General features: G+C 47.7%; 2 protein-coding genes across 5 annotated transcripts; one reads left to right on the top strand and one right to left on the bottom strand.

The window, feature by feature from the left end:
* Nucleotides 1-889: 889 nt before the first annotated feature.
* On the top strand, nt 890-9,948 carry LOC120947576 (calpain-D). Of its 4 annotated transcripts, none has more exons than XM_040363020.2 (12): nt 890-1,392; nt 1,644-2,374; nt 3,496-3,700; nt 3,787-3,899; nt 3,997-4,155; nt 4,232-5,782; nt 6,491-6,599; nt 6,688-6,843; nt 6,932-7,043; nt 7,125-7,391; nt 8,963-9,109; nt 9,197-9,948. In XM_040363020.2, the coding sequence occupies exons 1-12, from the start codon at nt 1,181-1,183 to the stop codon at nt 9,368-9,370; spliced, it is 3,936 nt and encodes a 1,311-aa protein (XP_040218954.2). In that variant the 5' UTR covers nt 890-1,180; the 3' UTR covers nt 9,371-9,948. The 4 variants fall into 4 exon arrangements, with proteins under 4 accessions (XP_040218954.2, XP_040218973.2, XP_040218963.2 ...); XM_040363039.2 differs by having other exon boundaries at nt 4,235-5,782; nt 9,197-9,947; XM_040363029.2 differs by having other exon boundaries at nt 1,647-2,374; nt 9,197-9,946.
* A 2,730-nt stretch (nt 9,949-12,678) lies between these two features.
* On the bottom strand, nt 12,679-16,234 carry LOC120947599 (caspase-like). Its single transcript, XM_040363063.2, has 3 exons — nt 15,734-16,234; nt 15,338-15,591; nt 12,679-13,332 (listed from the first exon to the last, which is right to left on the bottom strand). Exons 1-3 carry the CDS (start codon nt 15,865-15,867, stop codon nt 12,779-12,781), a joined length of 942 nt encoding a protein of 313 aa, XP_040218997.1. The 5' UTR covers nt 15,868-16,234; the 3' UTR covers nt 12,679-12,778.
* Nucleotides 16,235-18,215: the final 1,981 nt, after the last annotated feature.

Here is an 18,215-nt window from a genome sequence, read left to right on the forward strand (position 1 = left end):
TAGCTCACGCTTACGTAGGTTTGGATTTGTTGGTGGTAGGCCCGCTGATGTTGCTACAATCAGTTTGGTCTTTGCCTCGTTACAGGGTTTCACACTTTATCTCAAGACCGCGGGACCCCTTCCCGAATCTGTCTTAGCCAAAGCCAAGACTGCGGTATGATGCTTTGAAACGTTGATGATACCTGAATTCATCGGATGCAATGCTGAATTTGCGGCATATTTCTCGAAACACACCGCGCCGAGGACATGCGGTCGAATATTTTTTAACACGGATAACCTTTGTGTACATCAGTGTACTGAAAACAGTGAATTATTTTTTCGTGTTTTTACCAGAAAAGATTATTGATTGCAATTGATTCGACAGCCTCGGGGCCCCAAAGTCCATCCTTCCGGCCCTTGTCGCTAGTACTCTGTCCATACGGCATACTATAAAATGGAGATCTACGAGGCCCCTAAATCGGCGGGGCCCCAGGCGACCGCCTAGTCCGCCTACCGTTAGATCCGCCACTGAGTTCAACCTGTCTCCCTTGTTGTATATGGAGTAAATGATGCCGAGATTCCATTAACATGGCATCTATTCGCTATCCCATACATCAATAACAATTTCATGAATTTCGTTTTCATGTCGTGCATCTCCATTCTTGACCAGTTCAGCACCGATTCCGTCAATTCCGAGTGCCATGTTATGTATCAGCTTGTCAACCGTTCATTTAAACGACCTGCATGTGCACCTGGCCGTAGCTAGACAGGGGGAAAAGCGCCCGAAAGTATGCAATAGCGCAGCGTACCGTCAGCGCATACAACCAACCGCAAGCTACAGCCGTACGTCAGCTGAGGCCGTGCTCTAGGCAGTCCGAACTGGAACTGTCAAAACTTGCCCTCTCCCCCTTTCTCCTCTTCCATACAACCGTTTGACAGCCAAGGATTTTCTTCACCCAAAGGCCCGATGAATCGATACCGTGCGTGAAACAAAAACACAGAGGCCACAGAGCAGCCAACTAGTTCGAGGGCCCAAGGCGTGAAGGGAACGAAAAAAAACACGCACACACACAGAAACGAGGACACGGGGCCAGCAAACGGGGACAGGCCCCGGGTGTTCCGTGCAGTACATGGCACGGTCGGCCGCCGGGAGCACAGCCGCAGTGGGGTAAAGCATGCACCGTACGTAAAATGTGTCAAAATGGGTACGATAGCATCGGTGCTCCAGTGGTATTGTACGAAATGCAACTACCTGAACCCGACGGAGAGCGTCCACTGCCTTAGGTGCCGCACCAGCCGGAAAACGAACGGCAACGTCGGCAGCTTGCTGCACCATCCGATACTGGCCACCAGTGGCAACGCCACCAGCGGTCCCGTTTCGTCGTCGTGCGTTCGCATGAAGGATGTGAATAGGTACGGTATGCACTGCTGCACCACCGCACCCCACTCTATCCCCGATGGCCGGCAGCAAGGGAGAGCAAACCTTTCCCGCACCTTTGCGCACAGTGTTTCCCCGCACTCACATCAAGCTTTTGCTCGCTCTCTGTATCTCTTTCTTTGTTTTCTTCCCTCCACGACCACCAACACCAACGCCACCATGACCATCACGACCACCACCACCACCACTACCACCAAACATCATCACCAAACGCGCACCCGGCCAGCAGAAAGCTCGTGTCGAACGATTGCCTGTTCCGCGTGATAGACAGCCTAGCGCTCGCACACAAACACATTAACCGGAAGAAGATCGAGCGATCGTTCGTGCATCCGGTGCCGGATCCGCGCTGCTGCTGGAACCGGAAACGGCACCTGTCGCAGCCGAGCATCAACCGCAAATGGAATTGCCACCGGTGCCGGGTGTACAATCGCACCGTTTCCTGGCACTGCATCAACTGTGAGGCACTGAGCGTGAGCGCGCCGGTCTACAAGGACACGATACGGAAGCCACTGACGCCGCTTGCTTGCAGTGCCGAGCCCGGGGCGACGCCGCGGACCGCGGACCATTATTACGGCGGCGGGGGCGGCTCGACGGCGGTACCGTTCGCCTCGTTGCGCCTTACGCCCGCCCGCAGCATGGAGCAGTTCGGGGCGGCCGCCCGGTGCCGGTTTTGCATCTACAATCAGTTCAGCTTCGAGGGCGACACGGCGGCCCAGGCGTGCTGCTGCTGCTGCCGGCGGGAACCGGCGAAACCGGCCCGCGCCCCCAAGGAGGGGGGAACCGGTGGCGACTGTCCAGGCCCGGGCAGGGGCCAGAGCATTACGACGATCACGAAGCGGACGGGCGGGCTGATCGTGGTACCGTCGACCACGTCCTCCGCCCGGTGCAGCGACAACGCCACAATCAACGTGCGGCTCAAGGAGAATGGCAAGGGCAAGGCGGCGCACAGCCAGACAGGTATGACCTTTTCCATTACTTTTTGTCACTTTTTTTGCTTTAGGAAAATGCGGAAATTAACGCATGGCGAGTTGTGGTTTGACAGGGAAAAGGGATTAATCACTCGCCCAGAGTCAACTCGTTCATGGAAAAAACATTCGTCATTTAAGAGTGTAAAAGTAAAAAAATGAACGTTTTTTCTACATCTTAATCTATATTTTTTTATTAGATAAAAATTCAACGAACCATAAATAATAAATTAATACGTAGAAGACTACACGACACGAATACTACTTAAGATGACTATGAAATTAGTGAAAGGTTCCCGGGGACGAATGACAGCTTCGGTACCACTGAATTTTTGAACCAAACGAACACATTTTCTCCAAGAATTAGTGGAGAATGACGAGAACAGTGCTGCAAAATATCACTGTCGATGTCAGAAATAAAATCTGTCTGAAACAAAATCCACGTCAGCATCACGTACTCAATTGTGATAAAACACAGCAACAAAATGAGCATGCTTTCTTGTTCTGTCTGGTTTGAAGGTCCGTCGGGTCAAACAGAGCGAGAAACCCAGCTCATTTTGATTCTGATTATTTTTTGTCATGATACATAAGGCCTGTGGCGGCATTAAGCTTAGCTTGCGAGTCAGAGTATCACGGTTGACTCAAGCACTCGCATGTCGTGTTCAGCATGTTATTGTTATGTTATTGTTTTCGTTGGTGAGCATTTCGTGATGCTCATGACATTTTTTTCTAATTAGATAGTCATCAGAGTCATTTGAAATATCTTCCTGGAAATGCTTTTAATTTGAAAAATTATTCTCCAAATCACCTTAGCTGATGATCGATATCAAGTAAGGAATAGAGGTCACGTCAAAGTGAAGTGTTTTTTTTTTAGGTTTTTGTGTATTATTTGATAATGCACTTCCCTGCATGTGATGTATCAAGTAATTTATATGACGACAATGAAACATTGCAATTGGTTCATTGGATCATAAATTAATTTAATCCATTTAGAGGCAAATTTATTCTTTAAAATTACTAAATTCAAACCTATCTCGAGAATTTTCATCCATTCGATGTTCCACTTACCTACAGTATTTGTTTGTTCGTTTGTTTGTTTCTTTTTTTTTGTAGGGAAAAAGTATCCGGCCTCGTCGGGCGGCGCCCTCGAACCAATCTACGCAGTGATCAACAAGGAGGCGAAGCGGAAAAACAAGCTAGCGAGCGATGCTGTAAATAATAATGCACCGACCACCAGCGTCGGCCAGCAGCCGCACGCGAAGGACCCGTTGCGGGACGAGTACGCGAACCTGCCGGCACCGGTGAGCTGTAAAAATGGGTAAGGCAGACCGCCGGCAGTTGCCGTCTAACACCAAAACACTCTGTCAACTGAAACCCTGCCCCACCTTGTTCCGTTTTCTGCAGGAAAGCAGAGAAAGATGACGAATCGTTCAGCACTGGCGCGGGCAGCGAGAAAATAGCCGCCAAATGCAAATATAATAAGCAACTATCGAACTATAAAAATAATTTTGATAAAGGTTAAGCAGACAAGCAGACGCAGAGCGCGGAAACGCGACAGGCAGCAGTAATAATAATGACGCATTTTTCCGCCTCTTGCTCCGTTGTATTTTGCAGTAAATTATCACGGTGGCGAGCATGACATTTTCTCCGTAATGGATGAGTACAGCACGCATCAGAATTCCACGATACTAGAGCTAGATAATATTCCAGCGATCGTGCGGGTGCCGATCGCGAGCTTCGAGCAGGATCTGGACGACGAGTGGTGCACAAAGTGTAAGCAGCGTTTCTGCCCGTGTTCCCTTTCAAAAACGATTACTAATTATTTTCATAATATCCCCCCTCCCCTCAGCAGCATCGAAAGGGACCGATGAAAAGGAATGGTCCTGCCGGAAGTGTACGCTCGTCAATTCGAGCGCCGCGCTCGCGTGCGTTGCTTGCGGCGGTTCGAAGCTGCGCAGCATCTGCAACGTGGAGGAGATGACGCTGAAGAAGGGCGAATTTTGGGCGTGCCACAAGTGCACGCTCAAGAACTCGATCGTCCAGCCGGACTGCAGCGCCTGCAAGACGGCGCGCCCGGCCGGCAAGGGTGTGCTGGTGAATGAGTCGCTCGCCACCAACCGCCTGATACTGGGCCAGTGCGACGAGCAGTCGAACAGTAGCAGAGCGTCGAGCGCGGCTGTCGTCCCGCCGATCGATTCCGGTGCCATTCCAAAGCAGCTGCTGCAGCAGCAGCTACAGCCGCTACACCAGCTACAGCACCAGCAGCAGCAGCAGCAACAGCAGCAGCAACCGCTGGCCCATCCACCGGCCCCAGTGCCGGCGCACCAGCCGTCCGGCGGTGCAGCGAAAGCGCTTATGCCGGGGATGCAGGTCACGATACCGAAGCGCACCTGGCAGTGTCCGGCGTGCACGTACGAAAACTCGCTCGCGTGCGTGGTGTGCGACATTTGCTCAAGCCACCGGCACATCGACACCGGCTGCCTGGTGTGGCAGCAGCAGCACCAGCAGCTGCAGCAGAGCAACCGGCTCGAGGAGAACCAGCGCCAGCTGGACGATCTCGAGGCGCTGAACCGCTGGAAAAGCATCATCGAGTACTGCGTGGAGAACGGGCAGGCGTTCGTGGACGACTCGTTCCCGCCGGCGATGAAAAGCCTCTACTACCAGCCGTCGTCCAACATCGAGTGCAACCCGGTCGCCCAGTGGCGCCGGCCGAACGAGATCCTGTGCGAGGGCGGCAACCAGTCGACCGCACCGCAGTGGGCCGTCTTCCGCACGCCGCTACCGTCGGACATCTGCCAGGGCGTGCTCGGCAACTGCTGGCTGCTGAGCGCGCTGGCCGTGCTGGCGGAGCGGGAGGACTTGGTGAAGGAGGTGCTGCTGACGAAGGAGATCTGCCCGCAGGGCGCGTACCAGGTGAAGCTGTGTAAGGACGGCCGCTGGACGACGGTGCTGGTGGACGATCTGCTGCCGTGCGACAAGCGCGGTCACCTCGTCTACTCCCAGGCGAAGCGGAAACAGCTCTGGGTGCCGCTGATCGAGAAGGCGGTCGCGAAGATACACGGCTGCTACGAGGCGCTCGTGTCGGGCCGGGCGATCGAGGGCCTCGCCACGCTGACCGGCGCACCGTGCGAAAGCATTCCACTGCAGGCCAGCTCATTGCCACTGCCGAGCGAGGACGATCTCGACCGCGACCTGATCTGGGCCCAGCTGCTCAGCTCCCGGCTGGTAAAGTTCCTGATGGGGGCGAGCTGCGGCGGTGGCAACATGAAGGTGGACGAGGACGAGTACCAGCGGAAGGGGCTGCGGCCGCGCCACGCTTACTCCGTGCTGGACGTGCGGGACATCAAGGGGCACCGGCTGCTCAAGCTGCGCAACCCGTGGGGACACTTTTCCTGGCAAGGTAAGGTACCGCGTGCAAGCCCCAGGGAAACTTGCGTTTCTCTCTCTCTCCCTCTCTCTCTGGGTGGTTAAACTAGTGGTGGAAGCTCGGAATCGGATCTATCCGATTCTGATGTCGGAGCCAAATCCGAATCCGGAACGAATTTCGATTCCGGATCCGATTTCAATTCCGAAACCGATTCCTGAGCCAATTCCGATTTCGGAGTCGATTCCGAAGATGACTTCGGAGCCGATTCTAGAGACGGAATCGGCTCTGGAATCAAAATCGGCTCTGAAATTGGACCCCATTTTTCTTCGTAAACGTAATCGGAATTGACTCCAGCATTGGCATTAGCTCCAGAATTAGAATCAGTTCTTGAATTGAAATAAGAAGTTTCAGAAGCAAAAACAGTCCGGCAATCTCCATGAGAATGGATCGTTTACAAGTAAATTTTGATTCTTTGCGGCTATCAATACGTAGTGTCATTGGATCGAAACGTCTATTCTTATGGAGAATCTCCTTTGGAGGTGCCGAAACCGACTCCGATTTCGAAGCCGAATCTGATTTCGATTCCGGAGCCGATTTTAATTCCGGAACCGATTCCGGAACCAATTTCGGAGCCGATTCTGGAATCGATTCTGGAAACTGAATCCGAGCCTACCATTCAGGATCGATTCCATCATCAATACACATCCATTACTACGCCAAACCTTACCTTCATCTTCGCAGGCGACTGGTCGGATGATTCCGAGCTGTGGACGGACGAGCTGCGCGACAGCTTGATGCCGCATGGCGGTTCGGAGGGCGTGTTTTGGATATCGTTTGAAGATGTACTGAGGTAAGCAGGGTACTAGTGGGGGAATGCATTTGAACCGAAGCAGAAGAAGCAAATCCATCCTTTTTTTCCATTCCACACCTATCCGCAGATACTTTGACTGCATCGACATCTGCAAGGTGCGCTCGGAATGGAACGAGGTGCGCCTGTTTGGCACGCTGCAACCACTCCGCGCGTTGTCCTGCGTGCTCATAACCGTGCTCGAACCGACCGAGGCCGAGTTCACCCTGTTCCAGGAGGGGCAACGGTAGGAAACAATCGTCCAGCTGCGTTGTCGCGTCTGAAAAACTTAAACTTGTGTCTGTGTTTGTGTCCGTTTTCCCATTTGCTTGCAGAAATTCGGAAAAATCGCAACGCTCCCAGCTAGACCTGTGTGTGGTGCTGTTCCGGACGCGAAACCCCGCCAACCCTGAGGTGGGCCGACTGGTCGAGCACAGCAAGCGGCAGGTAATGGACGGGGAGAGGCAACGCGTTGGAAAGCAAACCCACAGCACAGTACTTTCTGTTTTTGTTTGCAACTCCATACAGGTTCGTGGATTCGTCGGCTGCCACAAGATGCTGGAAACGGACCTGTACATGCTGGTATGTCTCGCCTTCAACCACTGGCACACGGGAATTGACGACTTCATGCACTACCCGCAGTGCGTGCTGGCGATCCACAGCTCCAAGCGGCTGCTGGTCGAGCAGATCACGCCGCCCCCATTCCTGCTGGCCGACGCCATCATCAACCTGACGCTGGCCAAGGGGCAGCGGCACGAGGGCCGGGAAGGCATGACCGCGTACTACCTGACGAAGGTATGGAGGGTAAAAGGGATTTGTAATGCATTGATTTCTGTTTACGTAAGGCTTCATAGTAGTTGTTTTTTTTTTTCATTGGTAATAGATGAAGCTCTTTCTACAACTTTTAAATGGCAAAAGTGAACGAACCCGAACACTGTTTTCTCGTATTCAATGCTTACAGGCTTATGCGATTCTTAAACTCGATTCGAGCTGAGCATTATTACTAGATTGCTGCTTGAAAGTTGTATTTTGCCTTTGAAGTCTATTAGAGACATTATTATGGGGCCTGTCTCGTGGTACAGTCGACAGCTTGTATCGTATCTTTTTATGAAAAAGTATTTTAGTCTATCTGGCTTCTGGCATTATATGCCTATAAAAAACAGGTTGTGGAAACTTATTATGGAAAATTCGCGATCTGGTTTCTGAATACAATTATGTCTATTAGTGACTACATGATCACCACATAAACTCATTTAAACTATGAAAAGGGCGTACTTTTTAACCAATTATCTTACAAGACTTGTTGTAATTAATCTCTGGTAGAAATATTCAATTTTCGCACCACGTGGCCAAGTTCAATTGAAAAACATGGCAACTGATATCATATTGAGAGTCTACTTAGCCGTTAGGTGCATATTAGTAGACTGTTTTCTTAAAACTAGACGGCGGCCGTATGACCTAGACGAGTCAAAATGGGTTTAATATGTTAATAGAGCCTAATTTGAAATGAATTCCTGAGTTATTCCCTGCTCCTTTCCAGATTTGGGCAATTTCTGCGTATGGTATTATTACAACAAAACATTTTCGTAATAACTCACTCATTCAAGCCATAGCACGACCAGCTACAATGAAATTCAGCATCAACCAAATGTGTACCATCTCTTCTCCTGATCTTATTGGCCATCGTGAAATGCACTGATTCTTGGAATATATTTGAATTTTTTGGACATTAAAAATTAACGGTCAAGGATGGCTGCTTAATTGACAGTTTGACACACATTTCGGGACAGAAATATGGCCAAACGAAGGAATGTGGTCTCGTACATGTCTTACAGCCTTTTAAAATGGTTCGGATAGGTTATGCACAAGCTTAAGATACAATTTCCGCCATCATGCTACGTTTATTTAATTCACTCTACCTTTAGTGACTTTCTGACCACTTAAAATGCAATTCAAACAACAGAAATGCATTAATTTTGAATCTAGCAACTAGCAGATTCATAATAATACATTTAATTTGTGTCTACGAAGTGTTTGGCCAGCATAGATGAGCCAAAATCCGGATAGACGATTACTTTTTGTGAACCAACAAACTTTTAGTTGTTGTTTTTTTGAGTGTTTTAGTTGCTATTGAAATATTTAATTGCATTTTTTGGGTAAACGTATGTATTAATGGTTCCTTTATCAAACCTCTAAGCAATCCGTTATTTGCGTATTTTTCTAACGATAAAAAATATTAACACAAACGCATAACATTAGTTCTAAAGCAGTTCGTTTTGGTCACTTTTATCAGTGTACTTTAAATTTGCGGAACATTGCAAGAAAAACTTCAAAATTAACATTCACATTCCTTCCTTCCGTTTCAGGGATGGGCGGGACTGGTCGTGATGGTGGAAAATCGGCACGAGAACAAGTGGATACACGTCAAGTGTGATTGCCAGGAAAGCTACAACGTCGTCTCGACGCGAGGCGAGCTGAAGACGGTCGATTCCGTTCCACCGCTGCAGCGACAGGTGCATACCCCCTCTAGGGAATTTTTTTGCCATATGTGTCTTAATAAAAAAAAACCGCACTCTTCTTTTGCTCTCGTGGACCCACAGGTGATCATCGTGCTGACGCAGCTGGAAGGCAGCGGCGGCTTCAGCATAGCCCATCGCCTAACGCACCGGCTGGCCAACTCGGGCGGCCTGCACGACTGGGGACCGCCCTCCTCCACCCACTATCCGCCGATCGAGAACGTGTCCGAGCTGCATTCGCCCCGCATGATAACCTAGAGCGCGACGGGCGGGAAGACCGTGTGGGAGACCGTGCACGAGCAGGGGCGAGCACGGTTGCGAGCTGTGATGGTGTTTTTTCCTCCCCCGTCGGCAAACCGCCACACGGAAACGATATTCCAACTAGAAACGGCCCCCTCCCCCCACCCTGCCTCCTTTCCCGTGAACTTGTTGGCCATATTTATTAAACACTGGCAGGCCGATCGTCGTCATCGTACAAGTCCTTCTAAAAGCAAACACGCTGGCGGCGTTGTGGGGAAGGCGTGGGTGGGGAGGGGGTAGGGGTCGGTTGTGGCGGATAAAACGGGAGAGGACAAGCAAACGACAACGACACTCCGGGCCCGACGATTCTGGTCGGATGATATGATCACACGACACGACTGGCCGTGACGGTCCGTGTGTTAGTGTGTGTGTGTGTGCGTGTGTTTAGACGACCGCGTGACACAGAAAAGCACACACGGCGGAACTCTCAAATATTCATTGATCTGATATTGATAAAATAAAAAAAAAAACAAAATCTCCATAGCCCACAAGACACACTTCACCAGTTACGAAAAAAAATATAGAAAATCTAATTGTTTTCATTTGCCCATAAAAATCGAAAGAACTAACAACGGGGCTTATAAGGGCCTTCCCCCCCATTGCCTTTCCCGGGGCAGTTACACAATAATGAGCAAGTAAGGCACGACCAGGAAAAGCAGAGCCCAAAGCTCCTTGCCGTTTTTGGTCCTACTGTGACGGGGCTCAGCTCTTTTTTTTTCTCCTCTCAGCTCCGTCCTTCTCTCGAGCTCTCGCTCACGCGCTCAGCGCAAGGGGAAACTGTATCGTGGCGAGCCATTCCTTTTTTCCCAAAAAAGGGAAAACAAAACTGCTACCGGGCGCTGTTGTGATCAATATTTGATTGCACATAAATGGACGGAAAAGGGAAAGGAATGCGGCGCGCTTGTGCGGTTGTGCGGACAGGGTGAAGGGCAAAGCCCAGCGAGACGCTAACATTGATATGACCTTAAAAGACGCCGGCAACCGTTTTCGTATGCTGCCCAAACGTGCCCTGCCTGTCGCTCGACGGCGGAAAATCGAATCGGATGGCGGTTTTTTTTTCTCTTCCTCACCATCGCTATTTGATTCAGTTAATGATTGCATCCCAGTCGTAATTGTCCCGCTGCGTACGCGATAAGAGCATTTTAATGACGATTTTGCTTGTGAGACATGCGATTGTGAGGGAGATTAAGCACCGCTCGTCGCTAACCACAGAAAACAGACGGATGTGTGCGGTTATGTTTCACTTTGGGGCGAACGTTTTACCTACAAATCGCAGCATTTCGGATACATGTAGTGCAGCAGAAAAAGTAGCAAACACGCCCAAGGTAGCATTTTTTTTTGTACAGCTGTAGCTTTTATTTTAAACCTCTCCCATTTTCTCTCACCTCCGCACTGCATCTCTATTATTAAGCGGAGCATGCCAATGTTATGAGGTAATATGTATAAGAGCTATATGTTTTTTAATGTATTTTATGCATTTTTTGTGTGTATGTGTTTTTGCTTAATCCTAAAATGTGTAAGAAATCTTGAACTCACCTTCTCTCTGTACCCTCACCGCGTACACAGCGTACACAGCGTACACAGCTCTGTACATAGCTGTACATACGCGTACATAGCTCTGTACCGCGTACACAGCGTGCAGCCCCGGTATGAGGTATCTGCCTTAGCCCTAACTAATGGTGTAAATATGCTTGCGTTTTGTTTTATGGTTTTGTTTCATTCTAGATTTTAGTTCCATTTTTATCACGTTTCGATTTCGATTTTGTTTAAAAAAATAGTTTTGCCCCTCTTCTCCTCGCCCCACCTTCCCCCTCTCATTCATTGGGCACTTCGCTCTTCTTTATAACTTGGATAAATTTTTAGATATTTGCGATTTTGTTCCTGTGCTGTGTGTGTGTGCAAACTGTTCGCGCGCACAATAACTTTCCTTCCTGTTTTGTATCGCCTATCGCTTGCGCTACTTGAGAGGTTAGATTTGTTGGCTGTTTTTTGTCTTTGACGATTTAAAGGTTTCAAATTGAGTACCTTTTTTTTACAAAAAAAAATCACTTACACCGAATCATCACTCCATACAACCATCGTATGCTGCTTAGACGATATTTTGCTGTCCCGACGATAGGTATGCCGCTTCCACGAGAGTTTGCTATTTCATCTCTTACGATTATGTGTATTTCTCTTTGCGTAGTTAAAATGATCGTTTTCATAGTTTTTGTTTTTGTTGTAGCATATTTAAATGATAACTAGAGTAATTTCTACTAAAGTAAAGGATGTTAAGTAAACGGAAAAATTCACTAGCACTGCGCAAAATTGACTTCCGTCGTGCGTCTTTAAAATGTTAAAAATTCCGCTACGAAGCTAGCCTAAACACTATGTTGCGCAGCGGTTTGCTTTCGTGCAAAGGAATTGTAGACTGTTATAGTGCAAACATTAATTTAGGGGAGATCAAATCGATTTCTAAGGCCATCATCTGGGGTGGGATAAAACCAAAAGGTAAAGTGTGAAAATAATAGCACCCTCTAAACTAAAAATTCCGTTCACACGTGGCACGTGCAGATGTTGCTTTGTTACGTACATGGAATTGGAGATTGATATATATTGTTTTGATGTACAGGCGGTCCCCGAGATACACGGTATCTCTTATACGCGGATTCGGAGATACGCGGTTTTGTACTGATTTGACACATCAATTGCAAATTGCCAAATAATTTCCGTTTTGATCGAATGTTCAAAACTATTTCAAAAGGTTTAAAACAGTTATATTCAGTCAGAATCATATCAAATAATTCATAAAGTGACTAAAACCGCCCCCTACTTGCAAAATTACACGAAAATTTGTGATATTTTAGCTGGAAATCACGAGATTCGACTTACGCGGAAATTCGAGATACGCGGTATTTTGCGGCCGTTTTCGGTCCCCATTAACCGTGTATCTCGGGGACCGCCTGTACATATAATGTGCGAAAATATGCACCTTACGCTAAAATAAAGTGAACGGGATCAAAAGAAAACAATTCAAATGGAAATTCCCCTCACACGTGGGGCAGGCGGCAGCATGGCAGTTTGTCCCAGCGCGGGCGTCTAGACGAGTATTAGAAGTATTGGGAAAGTTAAAGTAAATGTTCACGGTGGTAAGGCCGTGGGAAATGTAGCGCCAAAGTGGGTATTTGGGACATTAGACCCCCACAACGGCCTCCAAACAAACAAACAAAAAATAAAGGTCGTGGAATGGGAACTGATAAGAAACAAAAAGAAAAACTCCTTTAAACTTCAGTAGTGACTGACATCAATAAAAATGAACCATAGCAATGAATTTGAAAAAAAAAAGAAAACACTTGCTCATTGTTGCTCCCCGCTTTCCCTCTAGCACTATTTCTTCTGGTTGAAGTACACCAAACGGGTCAGCATCGATGTGGTGCACGGGATCTGCTTCTGCTGGTGCATCATCGGTATGTCCGGCGTGTTCGACTCGAAATCGTACGCGACGCGCTGGGTGACGAACGTGAGCAGCACCATCAGGTCGTACTTGCGGCCGTTCTGGTTCAGCTCGTGGCAGAGCGACTGGATGAACCAGGAGCCCTTCTGCGTGTTGCGCCAGGAGTAGAAGCCGGGTATGGTCGAGTAGGCGATCATGAAGTCAGCGTACATCGGTATCTTGAACGTCAGCATCGAGGAGGAGCTGTCCGTTTCGGTGCGATCCTTCGCCTCGAGCACCACGCCACCGTCCAGCTGGTCGCCCTGGCAGGCCTGTATGAAGAACAGCTTCGGCTTGCCGGCGAGCGACGGGCAGTGGTTGGCCGTGAAGTATGTCCAGATCGTGTCGAGCTTGTACTGGCAGTCCTTGGCGTACAGGTAGCCGAGCTCGCCGTGCGACAGGATCGTCACCAGCAGGCAGTCCGCGTCGCTATGGTCCATCTGTGAAACTACCGCAACCATAAATGAGAACAGAGAGCGTAAGAAATCAATCGATGCGTTTGCAACTATATCAAACTACGTGGTAAATGCCTGCCAAATACATACAAAGTATTTTAAACCCTTCCTAATCTAGTATCGATTGAAAAGTTCAGACTTGTGATTTGCTTTTTGGAGCGCACCCCCGGCTCCGTACCAACTCCTGCTATTTTTAGTCCGGTTCCGACTCCGGCGAAATCCGAACCACTAGTTCCGCCCGAAGTCGTCGGGAGTCGTCCTGAGTTGTTTGGAGCAGGAGTCTTCCGGAGTTATCCGAAGTCATTCAGAGTCATCTGGAGTCGACCGGAGTCGGAGTCGTCCGGAGACGTCCAGACATTACACCGGCTGTTTTCGGCCTACTCCGACTCTGGACGATTCTGACTCCGGACAACTCCGAATGACTACAGATAACTCCGGAAAACTTCGTATGACTCCGGATGACTCCGAACAACTCCGACTGACTCCTTCAGGCGGTTCTGAATGACTTTGGAGGACAAAGACTCCGGACGACTCCGGGCAATATCGGACCTACCGTCCGGAGTTCTTCCTAAATTATCGGAGTAGGATCGGAGTTGACTTTGGGTTTTTGCCAACTTTACTCATCACTAGTTCAGACTAACCAAACTCATTTCTAATGCCTAATAATGCGCCCTTTCGCAGAAGAGTGGTAGTAGTAGTAATTAAGTTTGGAATACAATCATTTCAATGTAAATTTGACAATAACAAAATTCAACATAAAATTGATTCACATTTGCATCCATCATCTACTTGTTGCTATATCTGTTTTTTTTTTTAATATTTTAATAGCCTATTAATAAGATATTTAATTGTGAAAAAGGACACTCTCGCAAAGGATTGCGACGAACAACAATCACTATTTATGTTTTCTAATTTAACTACTTATAATTTTTGTAATATTAGGCTTCCTAGCCTAATTTACTCTGCAAAAAGTCATTGTATTAGAGGAATTACGAGAGTAGCCAAATGATTTCAACTAAATGCTCGAAAAGCATCAAGAATGATGGAAATAACCTTTCCTATATTGTCCAGCAATAACATAATTTCACCATTGTCCAATTTAGCAATTTAAGCCCAGCGTTGGCTAAGCCAAACTAGGCCAAGCTAGGCCAAACTTGCACACGGGTTTTTTAGTGCCGTAATAATAAGAATAATAATAATTTCAGCAAACAACTCAAAGACCCCTTTTATTCAGGTACCTTATGTCGCACCAATTTGAATACAAACCTCATCCACTCAGACAGGTATAACATCCATTTTATGATATCTATACACCTCCGCATCAAGCAGTTGTGGCAGGTACTCGGAAAACGTTTTTCTTATTGCTGAATCAGTTATTTGTGGCCAGGTATAATGCTTTGATTTTTTGTTTTTTAGGAAGAGAGTGATGCATTCAACAATCGTTTGCTAAAATCGTTGGCCATAAAATAAAGACACTTTAACCATTTTGTTGATGTTACGAACTGTTCGAAACCCATCGACATCATTTAAAACGGAAAGGTGTTATATGTATGGTGAAAATTAAAAAAAAAATCCTCATCTAGATGAACGAGTCGCGAAGGAAAAACGTTCAAAAGTTTGTCACCGTTGCAATAGAACAACCAATAGGTCAACTAATGCGACCATGAGAACAAAAAAAAACGTATCTACCCGGAGTCCCCCGGCTCAATGCTTCATTTCCTAAACTGAAAAACGAAAACCCCTATTTGGTAAATCACTCCTCGCTGAATATGGTACCGCCGATGGAGTACCCTTTTGCCCTTACACACAGAGTGTGCGAGCGAGATAGCCGAGCGAGACAGGGTCGGCAGCAACATATAAGGCAGCCTTCCCTTATGCTCGATTGCAACCGTGCATGGGCATTTCGTTCGCCCTTGTGGCGTACTCTTTGTTTGGTTTGATTTAGCAATGCTGGGTAGCCGCGCGTCGGCGAGCATGCCAGGAAGCGGGCGCGCTTACCTCGTTCGACCTCCTTCTGTAGGTCGCGGAGCTTCAGATCCTTGAACACGTGCACCTCGAAGTCGAGGCCCTTGAGCGAGGCGGTCAGGTTCTCGCAGTCCACGTTCGTTCCGGCGCGCGACCGGAGCTGCGGCACGTCGAAGTTTTCGTGGTTGAAAATGAGCGCCAGCCCGCGCCGCTTGTGGTTCATGTTGTAGTCGCACGCGTACCGCTCGACGGGCATCCGCGCCCGCACGAGATGGTTTGTGGGATCGCTACAGCGGGAGGGAGGGGGATTGGCAAGAGAAAGCGGTATACGTTAGATGCATCAATGGGAAAGAGCGTTGGGAGTGGGGCTGAGACATCCAAACCAGACACAAAGGAAAGGGATAGACGCGCCGCCGCCCGATTACTTACTGGCCCTTGCGCGTACCGAGCGCATCGTTTACGTCCTGCACCAGCTGTTGCTCGTCGCCGTTCCGGTCCAAGCTCTCCCGCACATGCTCTTTGTTTATTTCATTTCTAATGTCGACAACATCGGGCATACTCATGTTGAAACTATGTTCGCACACTCACACAGCGAAGGGTTTAAAGGGATGAACACAATCAACGCGCCACTAAACTAGATTGATGCCGAACAACCACGCGCGCACACACACACACACACAGCCACGGATACGCAAGCACAGAACTTGGAGAGACACGGATGGACGCTGCTAGGTTTGAAATACGACGTTTGATAGGTTGATAGAAGCAGAGGCAGTCTACAGGAGCTGTAGACGGTTTTAATTGCAATGTGATGTGTCGTTTGGCTTCCCTGCGTCGGAGCGGGCGCGTTGTTTGCGAGAGCGTCACTGGACTTGTATGCTTAGGGTTCGTGTTTCGTGATGCGTTTCTAGCTCCTGCCGGATAATCGAGCTGACACGGATTATGGGCACGGACGCAACGAACCCTTCAGTGGCAGCCCGCGCATTCGGTGGCTATCGGAGCCACTCCAGTGCTTGAGACAATCGCTGAAGGCTGCTTTACACTGCCGTGCAGACAAGGTATGAGCAGCGCCTTGAGCTGGGGTTTAAATTTTTGTTTAATCTTCTATATCGACGAAATTAGGCTGATGGTAACGCTTTTTCGTAAGTGATTTTATCGAACGGCCGGTCCAAATTTTATAAGAGATTTGACAGAAAACGTCGGACAACGAATCGCAACGATTATCAGCCATTACATAGTTAGTTTTGATGAAATTCAGTACTTTTATGCACATTATTACATGTTTTATACTATTCATGTAGAACATTATGTTATTTCTGCTTTTTTAACGATTTAAAAAATTAAGCTACTTGTAATTTATTCTAAATCTGACAATTGTTGGGGAAAATCGAACCGATCTGGCATCTAAACTGTCAAAATTAAAAATTCGCGCGATTTTCCCCCAAGCGACCCAAGTGTTACAACTCCACTAAACGGCCACTAAACGGGTTCTAAATTACTCAGGGCGGTGGCAACGCTGATCGGATGCGATTTTATCGGACGAGATTTATATGGGATTTGACAGATAACGTCCCAAGTGCCACAAATTCAATAAACGACCACTAAACGACTTCTAAACGACTCAAGTTCTCTTCTCAAACGGAATATAGAAAGACTTCGTTTAGCAGACGGCAAACGACTCATGCATTCTAAAAATAGCGAAAAAGCCGGTGGCGCTCTCTGTTGGTGGGATACCCCAAACAGTTGAGCTTCATCGCTTGGAGGAGAGCTTTCTCATTTCCTCTGTACTGTTGTATGGTTTCGTATTGAAGTTATGCATCGCTAGAACTAGAACGGCGATACGATTGTTTAAATACTAAACTCCCATGGAAATCACCAGCACTGAAGCAAGTGAGATTTGAGTAATGGTCGTTGGTGTCGGTACCCACGTATCTGACCACACGACCATTCATATAGATTTTTGCTCGGAAAGTTAGAAGGCTATATAGGTCATGATAAGATAAGAAACTTGTCGAAACACATTGCAAGAAAAGGATAGCAATATAATGATGAGTTTTAATACGCCATCTATTGATCAAACCAATGAAGCTGTGGAGCTTTCATTTTTTTTCTATGGATATTCAATTTTCCAGTCGTTTAAGCTTAATCTGTGGCGCTTGGGATAGGTCATGATAAGATGAAACTTGTCGAAATACATTGCAAGAAAAGGATATCAATATAATGATGAGTTGTAATACACCATCTATTGATCAAACCAATGAAGCTGTGGAGCTTTCATTTTTTTCTATGGTTATTCAATTTTCCAGTCGTTTAAGCTTAATCTGTGGCGCTTGGGGTCGGATGTGCGATTTCGTCGCCGGACGTTATCTGTCAAATCCCATATAAAAATTTGACATGCCGTCCGATAAAATCGCATGCGAGAAAGCGTTGTCACCCAAATAGCCAGCTCGTACTTTATAGCTGATTTGGGGCTGTTTAAAAATCGTTCCGATGTCGTACTTTGTGGCTGATTAAGAGATAGACGGTACTTTGCGGAACTATTGAGCTTTTTAACAGGCACATGGTACTCTCAGGAACCTTGTAGCTGATTAGCCTGATGTGTATGGTTCACGATGGAACTTGAAGGCTTGTTAAGAAAGCGTACCGAGCTTGGTGGAACTTTATAGCTTTTTAATGCATGACATCGGTACGAGGTGGCCCTTATCAAAGTGTCAAAGTGCCGTCAATCCCTAGCTATTTAAGCTAATTGAAGGAGGAATATATATTCCTGCTCAGTACCCCTTCATACAACAAAACAAGCAAATAGCACGATCATGAATAATAATATGGTGGCGCAACCGGCAAAGTGATTCGAAGTAGAATTAGCGATGTGGTTGGTAGCATCAAGGATGAAGCATGAGCATGAATTGGA

This window comes from Anopheles coluzzii, chromosome X (assembly GCF_943734685.1).
Source record: "Anopheles coluzzii chromosome X, AcolN3, whole genome shotgun sequence".
NCBI classification, from domain to species: Eukaryota; Metazoa; Arthropoda; class Insecta; order Diptera; family Culicidae; genus Anopheles; species Anopheles coluzzii.

Excerpts from the sequence above, each read along its gene's own strand:
- LOC120947576 (XM_040363020.2), top strand. The coding sequence starts at position 1,181 with ATGGGTACGATAGCATCGGTGCTCCAGTGGTATTGTACGAAATGCAAC. Across the intron at positions 1,393-1,643 it reads CGCATGAAGGATGTGAATAG|CAGAAAGCTCGTGTCGAACG; the intron begins GTACGGTATGCA and ends GCACCCGGCCAG. Across the intron at positions 5,783-6,490 it reads GGGACACTTTTCCTGGCAAG|GCGACTGGTCGGATGATTCC; the intron begins GTAAGGTACCGC and ends TCATCTTCGCAG.
- LOC120947599 (XM_040363063.2), bottom strand. The coding sequence starts at position 15,867 with ATGAGTATGCCCGATGTTGTCGACATTAGAAATGAAATAAACAAAGAG. Across the intron at positions 15,592-15,733 it reads CTCGGTACGCGCAAGGGCCA|CGATCCCACAAACCATCTCG; the intron begins GTAAGTAATCGG and ends CTCCCGCTGTAG. Across the intron at positions 13,333-15,337 it reads ACAGAAGGAGGTCGAACGAG|TTTCACAGATGGACCATAGC; the intron begins GTAAGCGCGCCC and ends TGGTTGCGGTAG.